This window comes from Tachysurus fulvidraco, chromosome 1 (genome assembly GCF_022655615.1).
Source record: "Tachysurus fulvidraco isolate hzauxx_2018 chromosome 1, HZAU_PFXX_2.0, whole genome shotgun sequence".
In the NCBI taxonomy this organism is placed as follows: Eukaryota; Metazoa; Chordata; class Actinopteri; order Siluriformes; family Bagridae; genus Tachysurus; species Tachysurus fulvidraco.
The window spans coordinates 29,720,865-29,734,882 of NC_062518.1; the positions used below are offsets into that span (position 1 = coordinate 29,720,865).

Below are 14,018 nucleotides of genomic sequence, written 5' to 3' on the forward strand. Positions count from 1 at the left end.
TGAGAATGTATAGGCTGTATCAACTCCATGACTTTACCACGATGTTGCACAACAAAAGGTATTGACACTGCACATATAGCAATTTCTACATTTTCCTAAAATATACACACTTATTACGCATGCATACGTGGTTTCCTAATATATTCTGCATATTTTGTGTCCATATTATATGTACACAGTATATTTCACATTATGTACATTACAAATAAGCTTGAAACATGAAACCTGAACTTGAAGAGCCACCTGATGAACCAACAGAAAACACATTTGAAGAGGTTAAACAGAAAAACAACTGAATATCATATTTTCCCTACAGGTCAAAGGTTTCCTCTCAAGAGTTCCTTTTATTCATACATCCCAACAACACAGCAAAAACTTTCCCATTGTTTCTTAAAACACATTTTATTCTTTCCATAGCAAATAACAGACGATTTGTTTACTCTTCAGCAAATACCAAAAACTCAACAAAACTATTAGCAGCTGTTCCTTCCTTCTCAATGAACAGGCACATGAATACATACAGTCATTGGGAATTATATACCAGCAGCACTTGGATTAATATCCCAGTATTTGAGAGGCTGTATTTCCTGAATAGAGTAAGTTGATGACAAAATCCTGTTCAATCGAAATCTGCTACAAAGTTTAGCACGGGAAAAGCCACAGCACTGTTGTTGGCCACATATCAAGAATGATTTCCAGCAAAGATAAGATCAGTGGAAACAATCACTCCATTTGATTACCCTTTAACAATGCATTATGATTTTTATATTATATTATGCTGCATTATTACCAACAGGCAATACATCCAAGTTTTCTTCCTCGGATGAAAGATACATTTAAATTAAAATCTTATATCCTGATTTTTGTAAAGCTGCCTTGTGACAATGTGCATTGTTAAAAGCATTATAAAAATAAAACCGAATTGAACTGAATAACTTGAAACAATCAAAAATAACTACTTTCCAGGCTGTGAATCTGAAAATTCAGTAGTCAAATTATTAGCAAGTAATCATCCGGGCAGGACGATTAAAATTAAACCTCAGAAAATTGGAAATGACCACAGTTGTTGATTGGTTCAAAAAAAGCTTCTGAATAACACATTTGCAGTATTGATTGTCAGCTCTGTCAGTGAACACAAGCCATAGTGGTGCTCTCCTAAATAAGACTTTAATGCAAAGAGAAAATATCAGTAAAGTGGAGAGGACTTGAAGGTGTCAAATGACAAAAACTCAATAAGGATTGACAAGATGTACTATTCTGAGCTTCCAGGCACCACCACACACAATAATAATAATAAAAATAGCAGTAATAATATACATTTCTAAATGAATTGAAATCCACTAAATGGAGTTGAAATGAATATCAAGAAAGTCACGAAAGTAGCTTATTAAAATGAAGTTGTTTTATTTTATTCTACAATATAGTTTAAAATCTCTTTCCCTTCCATTGACCAAATCCATCCATCCACCATGTTTAATAACAATAATAATATAAATGTACAAAATACTACTGACCATTTACTTAAATATGAAATATTCAGGGACTTTCAGATGTTGGCTGCTGCTTCATGTGATATTGTTAAATATCTATTTATTTTGGGGGAACATGATAGACACATGGTGCAAAATGAAAGAGCAATATGCACTTGTTATAACATGGCACTTTCTTTAGAGTCTGACATTTAAGAAATCCAAAAGAGCGTGCATCGAGTCAATGAGAGTATAGATGTGCAGAAATTTGATTCTTAAAGTCTTAAACTTAAGAGATCTTCTTCATTTTAGCTGAAGCCTGTGGACGTTCCACTAATGGCACGGAACACATGGAGTGAGTTCTGCAAGAGGGAACGCATCTCATCCTCCTCAAAGATCTATGGATTAAAAGACAGGATAAAGTAATAATCATTTAAAGAGTTAACAAGCTATTTAAAAACTAGAATGTAATACCATGCAAAGTATACACAAACACAAAGTCAACACAGGAGGTGTACAGTAAATGTACTATAAGATACTAGGTGTGTATATATATGACATATAAAACTGTTGTGCATGCTTCAAAGTACCAAATTATGTTTGTAGTTGAAACAAAGGTTACCTAGAACTCAATCTACAGAGCATGGCAGCACAGAAAGGGAAAGCAGAGATGTTAGAAAACAGCATGGGAAGAGAAAACATTTTTAGGGCAATAGAAAAATACATCATTCACTTGCAGAGAATTTGTCAGATAATCAGATAGCTTTCTTTGTTGGAGAATTTAGACTGAGGTGCTACATCATACTGGTATGTTCTTGCCTTTGGAATATGTTTTGATAAGATCCTATCCTTCACACTTGCACACAAGGCTCTGAATATTTAGGCTAGCTGTAAATACTGTAGCTGTGGATTGGCAGTACATTGTCTCTTCTGTAACATTCATTTACTATGTTTATTAGAGTCAAATTAGAATGATATTCTTTGCTTCTTTTTATGAGACGTACAAGGCTGTGCAGGAGAATTCATCGCCGTTCAAATTTCAAGTTTCATTTTGTAGTGTAAAGTGAAATGGATTTAATTAGACTGTCATGAATCTACACAGAATAGCGCACAATATTCTCTGTGTGTGTGTGTGTGTTTTCTCAAACAAATTTTAAAAAATGTAAAGATCTGTGACTGGATAAATATTCAGCCATGTTACTGTGAAAGACCACATTAGTTCTGGTGCAACTGGCATCAGAATTCATATAATAAAGTTGAATAGAGACCACATGTTTGCAATTAAAGGGTCACGTTATCTTAATTAGAATACACCATTTCCTGGAAGGCCCAAGATCTTGTTTCAGATCATACCTAAAAAGCATTATGAAGACAAAGTGTGCTATGAAATCAAGTCAATCATTATTAGGGGAGGAACTAAGAGCTTAAGGGTAAATTTGAGGAAGCTGAAGAGACCCACATTTCAGGTAAGACAAGCAGTTGATAGGACACGTCACAAAGATGGGCTTTATGCAAGAGTGGCAAGAAGAGAGAAAATAATCACATGAGTTTGTCAAAAGGCTCACTGGTCTGGTCTGGAAGAGGTATTGGATGATTAAGAGGGTCACCTTCAAACAGGACAACAACCCTAAGCATTTTACCAAGCAAGTACAGTCAAAACCTAGAACCTGAAAATGTAACCCTTATTCACTCCTGGTCTAAATACAATCTGACAGAGCTTGAGCAATTATGCCAAGAAGAATGTGTATGAGAATGAGGACAATCAGATTGAATGTGGTTCGAGATTACACAATCCAAAGCATTATCTGTCATGGGATTAGTGTGGCCTCAATACTATTTCCTATCTTTTCAGGATAGTGGAGACATGTCTATACTTGAGATATACAGGTGAATTCTTAATTCTTAAGAAAACTAACTGCCAGGTTTCTGAGTCACCAGTGCATTTCACAAGAGTAAGGTGAACCATTCTGGATTGCAAAACTGCTGAATGTTTGCTTAACCGAAACTACCCATCCTTACAGTATAGCTGGCAGTCATGCTTCTGGGCTTCCTTAAATACAGTAGGAAAATCAACATCTTAGCGCACGTCCGGTTCATTAATAACTGTCTGCATTAGACACTTGGCAAAAGATTTTTTTTTTGATGATCACTATACCAGACAAAAAATAATACCAGACAAAACATATATGCAAATTATTTGATCTGACTGAGCCCCTCCTTAACTCACCGGCATGATGCAGCTTGTCTTAATATCAATTTTGTCAAAGCCTTAACAACAGACTAATTTATAAGACTATAGGTGTTTATTAGGACTTATTCTTTATAACATGTTTTATTAAGATGGTGCGTGTGAATCAGATGTTATCAAGAATAAACAACAAGACATGAAAAAGCATGTGCAGCAAAGATCATCATCGATAACTTTCATGATTTCTCATACAGTAGATTCCTAAAAGGTTTGTTGTTCTGCTCCGGCACAGCATTTAGCATAACTCTCTTAAGTGTTCTTGTGCTAGGGAGTGTTGGAAGCTGAAAAGCAAAGCTGTGAACTATTCTGCTGTCTGCTGTCCATCTAACTAGATTTGAATTTTCATTTTCCCCCTTTTTTAATACAGAGAATACACTCTGTAATAAAAACCTAGCTTATTTTTGATGCACTTTTAATATTATATACATATGTTGTATCAGGCTGAATGTAGGTTTTTATCAAAGTGCTAGCCTAGTGATTTAGGCATTTGTATTAGTGAACAGAAGGTTGAGAGTTCGATTTCCAGGACCAACATGCTGCCACTGCTGGGCCCTTGAGCAAGGCCCTCAACTCTCAATTACTCAGCTGTATAAATTAAATGAGATAAAAGTAAGTTGCTCTGGATAAGTTTATCTGCCAAATGCCAGAAATGTAAATGTTAACACTGTCATCATTCCACAAATAATACACAATCGTAATCAATGGTTCCCACCCCAGACAGAACAAATAATGCTGTAAGTTCTTACCTGTTCATGAATAATTTCAGACAGCTCCTTGACCATGCTTTTAAAGTTGCCCTTAAGCCCCTCGTGATACTCGTACTGGTCCTCTTTAATGATCCGCTCATTGATATCTAAAGCAATACTGCATGCTTGAACAAAGCTCCTGTAAGGATCACACCCCCAAATCAGGTCAAATATTAACAAATAACAAGCACAATAATATTGAGCTATACAGTATCTGTTTGTCTATAATTCTGTTTTTTTGTTGTTGTTTTTTTAATTCTGATCAAATGCAAAATCCAAATATAGAATACAATCTGTCAGTTGTGAGATTAGGTCGTTATGATAGTCATACATTATAATGAATTACAATGATAACAGATGCATTTAATGTGTAAGAGCTGCAAGAAGAGATGCATTTATTTTGGGTGAAATCACATTAATAATAATGCAACAAGACACAATAATGAAAAGACACAGCTTGAAGAATCAACAGGTTACAGACCTGAATATATCTTTGAGCTCTTTGACTTTTTTATTGGACTGGCCAGACTTGGAATCATCCAGGAAGGCTCTAGCATATGCCATGGGGCCGGCATTGACCTACATCCAAAAAACACAAACCCACCATAAATCATTTTGGCAATACTTCACTACATAATAAATTTCCAGGTAGCTGTAGTCCACCTCAGCATTACACAGTTTGACAGAGTGGACGGCAGAAGGTTTACCCATTATGATTTATGAATCGATAAATGACATTTATATTTACATGTCCTCAGACTTGCTCATTGGGGATATCTAATATTAATCTTGAATTATGTATTCTACTAATCTTTATATTATTCTTTATAAAATGTAAATTGTAAAAAAACACTATACAAATAAACTTGACTTGAATTGAGTATAACATTTTATTGTGGGGCTACAGGACCTGCACACTGACACAGCCCTGGAGTTTGAGCTGCAGCTGGATCATGTCCACTTCCTGGTTGGAGCAGAGTTTGTTGAGCTCAGTGCTGCGATCCCGCATCTCATCTATAGCCACATCAATGGGCTTCAGGTCCAAGTGCTTCTCCCCAACTACCTCTATCCTTTTCTTCACATAGGGGAAAGTGTTTGATGCTGTGGATGTGTGCACAAAATTGATACCAGTCAGACATGAGTTATTAGAGGGAATTAAAAAAAGGCTACACCCCAGGATAAACACCAAAATTAATCCTATAATTTGTCATCTGATAAACAAGCTGTTGTAAAACTGAGTGGTTTTTTTTTTACTTTATACACCAAGGCATGCTGAACACCTGTTATTAATCCCATTTGTGAATGCCACTCAGCCATAACCGAAAGATAAAAACAAAAGCTATGTTCTAAATGACTTGACACTGTGAATAAACGGCATGAAATCGTAACATAAAAGCAACAGTTTAGGTGAAAGTGTGTCATAGAAGTCATATAACTAAAGTCAACAAACATACAACTAAATATTTTCAATAATAACACCATACAATCACCTATAGATGTACAATTTTGATCTAATTTTCCATAATATTGTGTTCCTGAGATGATATTTAGCTTGATTTGACATTTGCTTAGATAACAGTTCCATGTAATCATTCCCAATGTTTTACCTCTGCAAGAACAACGTACACATTTTGGCTATTATTTAATGGTTATAGTAGACATCATATAGAATAATGGTGCTGTAGTGCAATATTTAAATATTGCATGTACTGCATATTTTTGGCAAATGTGTGTAAAATGATGTAATTAGTATTATATGCAGCCCGATATAACCTTATTAAGTTTACAGTTCATCCACTGAACATCATTGACTATAAACTCCTAACATACATCATTCAATGTCAGTTGATAGGCTGGATTATGAAAGGTGATTTATTTTTTACAGTCTCTGGCATGTATTGTGTGAATAATGTGTTCTTTCCTACATAAACCCTTATTCTGGGAAATCCCAGTGCCACAGCTGATAAAGGCTGCTGTACTCACTCGTAAGAATTGTTCTTCTTTTGCACTGCTCTTCAACCCCTCCGTGTTTCTTCCCTGTGAGGGTGTAAGGTGTTTCAAAAACAAACCGGTTGATGTTGTGACATTTCTCAAAATCTGTTGTTCTCTCAGCCAGATCTTTCTCATCAAAGTAGGGCTTGACAAATGTGACCTGTATATAAGCGAACTTTGGGTCCAGGTCTTTCTGATTGACCTGTCGAGTAAAGGAGAAGCGAATCTCAATTATAAAAAATGTACAATATATAAACTTTGGACAACATTACACAACAGGCTTAGGGTAACAAACAAGAACTGTTAAAACAAAACTGTCAAATGAATTGTTAAATAAAAGTATGGAGGGTACTTCACGTCTGTGGCCTAGCAAACCAGTGTGGTTGTGTTTATTTATTTATAAACACTTCAGAAGCAGGATTTTTATTCTGTTATCCATCTTAACACAGTAACTACAATGAATGAGTAATTACTGTGAAAAAAAAAAAACTAAGCACACAAAATATAATAATTCTTTAGTCTTTTATGGTCTCGCACCATAACGTAGTTGAACAAGCACCAGTTCCCTGTATTGACCTTCTCAGGACAATTCTGGCATAAGTACCTTATTGGAATCCTGGATGATTTTCACATTCTCTGCTCCAAACTTATCTCCATATAGGCTGAGCAAGCGTTGAGAAATTTCTGACAGGCCTGTCAGCTTTGGCTCTTTGTAAATGTACTCTTTTCCATCCTCCTCTTCAAAGAAGCCCTAACAGGGAAAAAAAAACAATTGCATGTGAAAAATAACTGAATTCATATGGTAAGATTGGTCAGTGGTAGCTCAGTGGTAAAGATGTGGGCCCTTGAGCAAGACTCGTCACCTTAACTTCTCAGATGTGTAAATGAGATAAATGTAAGTTGCTCTAGAGGAGGGCATCTGCCAAATGACATATAGAACATCAAACTACATAATTAATGGTACATGACAATGGCATATATCAGTGGCAATACTTAAGCAAAAGGGTTTACAATAATAGACCATTTAAAATTTATGAAGCCATAATGGAATGTCGTGCAAAAGTTATATTATTATACCTACAGTTGTATTAATTACATGGATATTCTTCCACAAAGAGCAGTAAAAGAACACTAAGCTAATAAATTGACTGGCTGTATGCCACTGACTACTGTATATGCATCATAGGTACTGTACATACTATGCAGTATGCTCCTGTTTGGTATTGTATTCAAAACAAACAAAAATGGCTTGTGCAGACAGACTGCTGCAGGGCCATGCAATCATTTGATACCAGAAGGGAAGGGCAGAAAACATCCGTGGTATAAGACATAATGACTGCTGTGTCTGACCACATGATAAGCCTAAAAGATAAGCAACTTTTGTTTTGAACATTTGTAAAGAAACAAATAGACAGCAATATATCCTTCTGCTTTTACACACTGGTGTAACAGGGTATTGAAATAAACCTTACTACTGTATAAACAGTATGCAAATACAGTATGAATCTTTCACAAAATAACAAACCAGAAAGATATAGGATTCACTATGCCAGGGGCTTTAAAAAAACAACAGAAGGCAATCCCAGATGATTAGCCAAACTTGGGGCTGGTGGGCATAGTGCAGTTAGTTCCCCAGACCAAAACAAAGATGAGTGCAGAAAGCATGTCACCCAATTCCCAATGCTGTGCTTCTACAAGAAATCTACAAATCTACAGTGTCTAAAGTAATTCTGTGCCCATTTAAACTCATTTGAAATCTTTGAACCCTGGCTAGCCTTTGTGTGTGTGTGTGTGTGTGTGTGTGTGTGTGTGTGTGTGTGTGTGTGTGTGTGTGTGTGTGTGTGTGTGTGTGTGTGTGAGTGAGTGAGTGTGTGTGTATAAAAATATATTAAAAAAATATATAATTTTACATAGATAGATAGATAGATAGATAGATAGATAGATAGATAGATAGATAGATAGATACTATATTTTGCTGCATTTGTTAGAATTGATGATAACTAAAGAAAGTCAGACTGAATGGAAGGGTAACTTCTAAGCAACTAAAGGCTCCTATTACTTCGGCTAATGTTAATGTTTATGAATCTGCCATCAGGTGAACACTGAACAAACTTGGTGTACAAGGCAGAGAAAGGAGAAAGCCAATACCCTCCAAAATAAACATTGATGCCCATGAAGTTCACTAAACTTCATGTGGACAAGCCACAGGACTATTGGAAAAAATTATTTGTGAAAGAATGAGACCAAAATAAAACATTTTCTTATAGTACTTCTGATGATGTTTTGGGTCATATTTGTGCAGAAATATAGGAATTGTTCACAAACTTTAAAGCAACACTGTATGTCCACTGTACCCACCTGCCCGTAGAAGGCCACTCTGAAGTAGGTCCCGAGCATACGGCGACCTGTATGCATAACCTCTAATATTTTAGAATATGCTCGCTGTAGAGTGTCATACAGCCGCCTGAGCTTCTACAAAACAGAAAATAGAGGCAAATTATTGATGCAAGTGTATACAAAAAAAAACAAAACTTACTAGCAAATGGTCCAAGAAGTTAATTTTTTGCACTGCAAAACTATATACATGTGAACTATGTACAATTAGTGGGAAGAAACCAGAGAAAACCACACAAATATCTCGGCACAGTAAATTACTTGGGTAATTAGAGGGCCACACACAGAATCGAAACCAAAGAGATCTCTATCTCACTCCCTTGCAATTTGTACTATCCTCTTTACAATTTAAGAAAAAATGCTGGTAGTCACATACCTATCGCTTTTTGCTTTTGGTTGTTCCAAGAGTAAAACTGAGGAGCAGGGGGGACCGAGCCTTTGCAGGGGAAGCAGGCCCCGAAGCTCTGGAACAGTTTGCCTCTCTACAGGCTCAAACACTTGAGGTCTTTAAATCTGGCCTAAAAACGTATTTTTACAGTCTGGCGTTCGATGACATGTGAGAGCTGCTTTCTTTTATCGTTTTATTGTGTCTTAAGTGTTTTTCTTTTATGCTGTGTGCTGACTGTTTGTATTAATGAACATGTTTCCTTTTGTATGTACAGCACTTTGACAAACACTTTTTGTTTTAGAAAAGTGCTTTATAAATAAACCTTAACTTAACTATCGTCCCCTGTTGCTGTGTTTACTACCTAAATTTGTTCATCTGGATATAGTACACTGTATAATACTGTAGTACTCCAGAGTCCCTGTTTTGACCTTGAGATAAAGTTACAATCAGTGTGGGTGTGCTCTGGGTTCTACGTTTTTCTTCCTGCACTAAATCACCTCATGTGGCATATATGTGTGTGTGTGTGTCTGTGTGTGTGCATGTGCATGATGGCCTGCGACACATCCAGGGAGTATTCCAATGCTATTGTTCTTGGGATAAGTTCAGGATACACCACGAACCTGACCAGGATAAATTGGTCAATGAAAATAAATGAACGGTCAGTTGCAATCATTACAGTATGTACTGAAAGTAACTTTCCCCCAATATGATTCTGTATCAGGTCCGAAGCCAGCTACCTTACTGTCTGTATTTAAAGTTGATTGTGACTTAGCAATGTTACGTACCTGCTGATGTTTAGTTCATCAAATGAACATTTATACTTATGAGTGCTTTTGAAAACATTCTTTCACATGCTTTATTATATATTAAGTCTATTCTTATATAATTTGTGAAGCAGAATGGATTATGAGGACATAGGTCATGCTGATATAAACATGCCACAACTATATTTATGAGACCGTAGAAAGGATCCTTATATAGAAATCTAGGCTTTGTTTACAACTGCTTTCTATAAACATATTAAGAGGCAGTGCTGGTTAGATGTACAACAGGAATCATGAGAAAATGTTAGTTACTTAGTGGTTTGCTTTCTGAATTTGACAACCCAGATGAAGTCAATGGAGCTAACAGGGTCAGATTTCTGTTTAAAAAAATGGCTACGAGTCTCTTAACTTAAAATAATAAACTAAAAAATAAACTACTTGGAATGTGGCTTAATGTTATATATACACAGCTACAACATAGGTTAGTCTAGGTCTATTTAGTATTAAAATGCTGTTATTTATATAGTAACATGCCTTCATACTCCATGGATCAATTCTTGTATTAAAGTACAACTTTTTTTGCAATATAAAGGCAGAGATTTTAGCTTAGTTTAAGCTTACACAATAACACATGTTGGACAACCAAATGAGGCCACTGCCAAAGTTAGACAACCGTATGCAAAACAAAAGGAACCCAAAATTTAAAGGCAGGCAAAACTTTAGACGCTATTACAATATCTATGCAGAAACAATCTGGCCACTATGGTGGTATGAACTATGCATGTGAGTTGTACAGTATAATCTGAATGGAGCACAGAAATTGGACTTTGGCAGCTGTATAACCTTAGTTTAAATATGTATTACATTAGTGTTATAAATACTGATGTAACTTTTTTGGGCATAGGTCATATTCACTTTGAATACGACCAAATAAATTGTTAGGCTAAGTCACGTACACAACCATGACCAAAGCAGCATTTCTGTGTGACACCTGGATTCTCAATTGATGTGGTGTTTATATACAAAGATCTGCAAAATGTGTGGAGAAATTTCAAAGCAGCTATAGCATTACAGTACTGTGTGCATTTTAAATCATGTCTAATTCATTGAATGTGCCATGAATGTACACAAGTCAAGGTAATTAATGCAAATATTATACCAAGCTCCAGGGCCTTAGCCAAGGTTCTGACTACTTGTTGTAACTAACAAATATTGCAATACCTATTTTATACTCTTTATTATACAAACTCAATAGGCTTTTCTATCATCAAATTACAGTATTTATTTATTTATTTGTTTGTTTGTTTGTTTGGTAATTGGTTTAAAACTGCTGAAGCTTTTCTAATTTTTATGAATATGTTTTAAAGCTTTTTTTTTTTTTTTTTTGAGGAAGCAAAAAGTGCTTCCTGTGTGTAATATGCCACAAAAGCAGTATGTTGTAATGGCAACAGTGCTCACAGTTTTGCAACGCTGTAGGTGTAGTCCAGAGAAATGTGTTTATGCAACTGCAATAAAACTGAGAGAATGAAGTTAAATCTATGGTTCACATTAAAGTGGACATGGTGAAAGCTGCTCATAAACATACAAATGATACAAGCTGAATGATAAAGCTACAAATCTTCTAACTGTTCATGCAGTGTGTTTACATAACAGCGGAGTTTCAATAGCTACATTAGGCACCCTGATGCCTAGAAATGATTTTATGACATGCTGGCACAACTCTGTTCTGCTCTAATAATGTGTATAGCTAACCACAAATAAACAATAGGGATAGTGCTGTAATGATATTCTCATTAAGACACCAGCATATGTAAAGGTGGCAGTTGGAACTAGAGTTACACTATAAGTAAACTTCTATTTTTACTTTCTCTTACCTCAAACTCATGCCGCTTTTCATAGATTGGAATAATCAGCCGTGCAAGATGCGTGATAAGCTCAAACCTTTCAGCTTTCCAGAGGCCTTCTACGCATACCTCCAGCTGCTCTACCAGAACATCCTGTTTTACACACACACACACCAAATTAATTGTGCTATTATTCTTTGAAAATGTTACTCAATAGCAATGATCAAAACCAAAACGTTCACCTATGTCTAATACAACTTTCTCTTTCTTCAGAAACACACCAGACTGTAAACTATCTCCATTTCAGCATATTGCTTTGGATTATATAGCCATTTAAGACATTTTACCTCACTGTAGTATACATCTTGCATGCCTGTGTCTTCTTTCATGGCAGCCTCCTCCTCTATGTTAAGAGTGATCTTTTTAAAAGCTGCCAGCCCACTCGGGAACAGCTCTAAGACATAAAAGCGACAATATACTATAGTAAACAATGGTATAAATCATACCTCTGCAAAACCTGTGCCAGTAGGTACATCACTTTTGATTTGCATTCCATACTTTGCATAACATAGAATATAATGTGTATTTTGTACTTTTAAACCACAAGACAGATCATTATGTTATTACATTTTGCATATTGAAATAAACATTGCTAAATGACTAGGTATTGCATTTTGTTTCAGAACAATTGACCAGTGTTGCAAGTCTTTCTGTGAGAATTTGCATTCCTCCTGTCAGTTCGGAGAAGGACATTAACCTGAAAAGAACACTTACTTTTTCTGAACAAATACTCTGCCACTAAAGCTGCAATGTGGACATAACACATAGCTGCCTGTGGACACAAAAGATTAAGCAACTGAAGTTAGTGTTTTTTCAAAGAAGTCATGTGAACACATTCAGCAAGATAGCATAATTAATAACTTTAAATGTTGAAATGGGCTCATACACAAGTGTGTGTGTGTGTGTGTGTGAGTGTGTGTGTGTGTGTGTGTGTGTGTGTGTTAGCAATTAAATGCAGGAAGACTTACAAGAAGTAACTTTCTCTTTGCCTTTCACCATATATTTTTGTACAACATTAAAGTTTGCATATAGAAACAAACATTGTCTGTTTATAGGAAATACCCGTTTGTGTTACACAGATAAATAATAATAATAAAAATAATCTTTATTTTGTATAGTGCCTTTAAAAGAAGTTTCTTAAAGCGCTTGACATACAAGATAAAATTAAAAGATACATAATATTACAGACACTAAAACTAACCATACAAAAAATAAAAAGCCAATAAATAACAAACAAAGAAGCCACATAAAAGCTACACTAAAAAAATAAGTTTTAAGATGGCATTTAAAAACACCCAGGGATTCTGCATTCCTAATCTCTGAGGGCAGGGAATTTGACAGTTTGGGAGCCAAAGAAGAAAAAGCCCGATCACCAATAGTTTTTAGCCGTGTTTTTTGGGCAGTTAGAAGACCAGCTTCAGAAGAGCGTAGAGCATGTGAAGGTGTGTAGGGGGTTAACAGCTCACACCGATATTGAGGGGCCAAATTGTTCAAGGTCCTATAAGTGAGCATGAGAATTTTAAAATCAATACGAAGACTAACAGGAAGCCAGTGCAATTTTTCCAGGATAGGTGTAATGTGTTCCCTAGCACTGGTCCTAGTCATAATTCTAGCAGCTGAATTTTGTACCAACTGTAATTTACTTAGGGTAACTTTAGGAACTCCAGCCAGCAAAGCATTACAGTAGTCAAGACGTGAAAATACAAAAGTGTTGATCAACTTTTCAGCCACAGAGAAAGTCAACATGGGACGTAATTTGGCAATGAGCCCGTAACCTTAAGTTTGGATGGTTCTGCTTTACAATTCCAAACTTAAGGTTACGGACTCTGCTTTACGCAACTGATGAGTGAACCAATAAGCATCACTTCAGTCTTGCCACTGCACAGACAAAGATAATTTTCAGACATCCATTTCTTAATCTCAGTAAAACATTGAGAGAGAAAAGGCACAGGCAAAGGTTTAGTTAATGAAATGAGCTCAGTATGATAGATTGCATTAAAAGGCCATTAGACGCTGGGATGGGTTATAAGGCTGTCTCCAAACAATTTGAAATTCATTAGTTTACAGTGAAAATGACTGGCAACTGTCTTCAAGGCTCTCATTTAAAAACAAT

At 35.8% G+C, this 14,018-nt stretch overlaps 1 protein-coding gene across 2 annotated transcripts in view; it reads right to left on the reverse strand.

Moving 5' to 3' along the window:
- Positions 1 to 1,380: 1,380 nt before the first annotated feature.
- dock11 (dedicator of cytokinesis 11) overlaps positions 1,381 to 14,018 on the reverse strand; it is a 60,979-nt gene continuing 48,341 nt past the window's right edge. For both annotated transcript variants that reach the window (XM_027169559.2, XM_027169558.2), the window contains 10 exons: positions 12,620 to 12,677; positions 12,193 to 12,299; positions 11,876 to 11,998; positions 8,814 to 8,927; positions 7,060 to 7,206; positions 6,447 to 6,657; positions 5,374 to 5,564; positions 4,945 to 5,042; positions 4,464 to 4,602; positions 1,381 to 1,867 (listed from right to left, as the gene is read on the reverse strand). In XM_027169559.2, the coding sequence (XP_027025360.1) occupies positions 1,778 to 1,867; positions 4,464 to 4,602; positions 4,945 to 5,042; positions 5,374 to 5,564; positions 6,447 to 6,657; positions 7,060 to 7,206; positions 8,814 to 8,927; positions 11,876 to 11,998; positions 12,193 to 12,299; positions 12,620 to 12,677 (1,278 nt within the window). In that variant the 3' untranslated portion in view covers positions 1,381 to 1,777. The remainder of the gene's footprint in view (positions 1,868 to 4,463; positions 4,603 to 4,944; positions 5,043 to 5,373; positions 5,565 to 6,446; positions 6,658 to 7,059; positions 7,207 to 8,813; positions 8,928 to 11,875; positions 11,999 to 12,192; positions 12,300 to 12,619; positions 12,678 to 14,018) is intronic.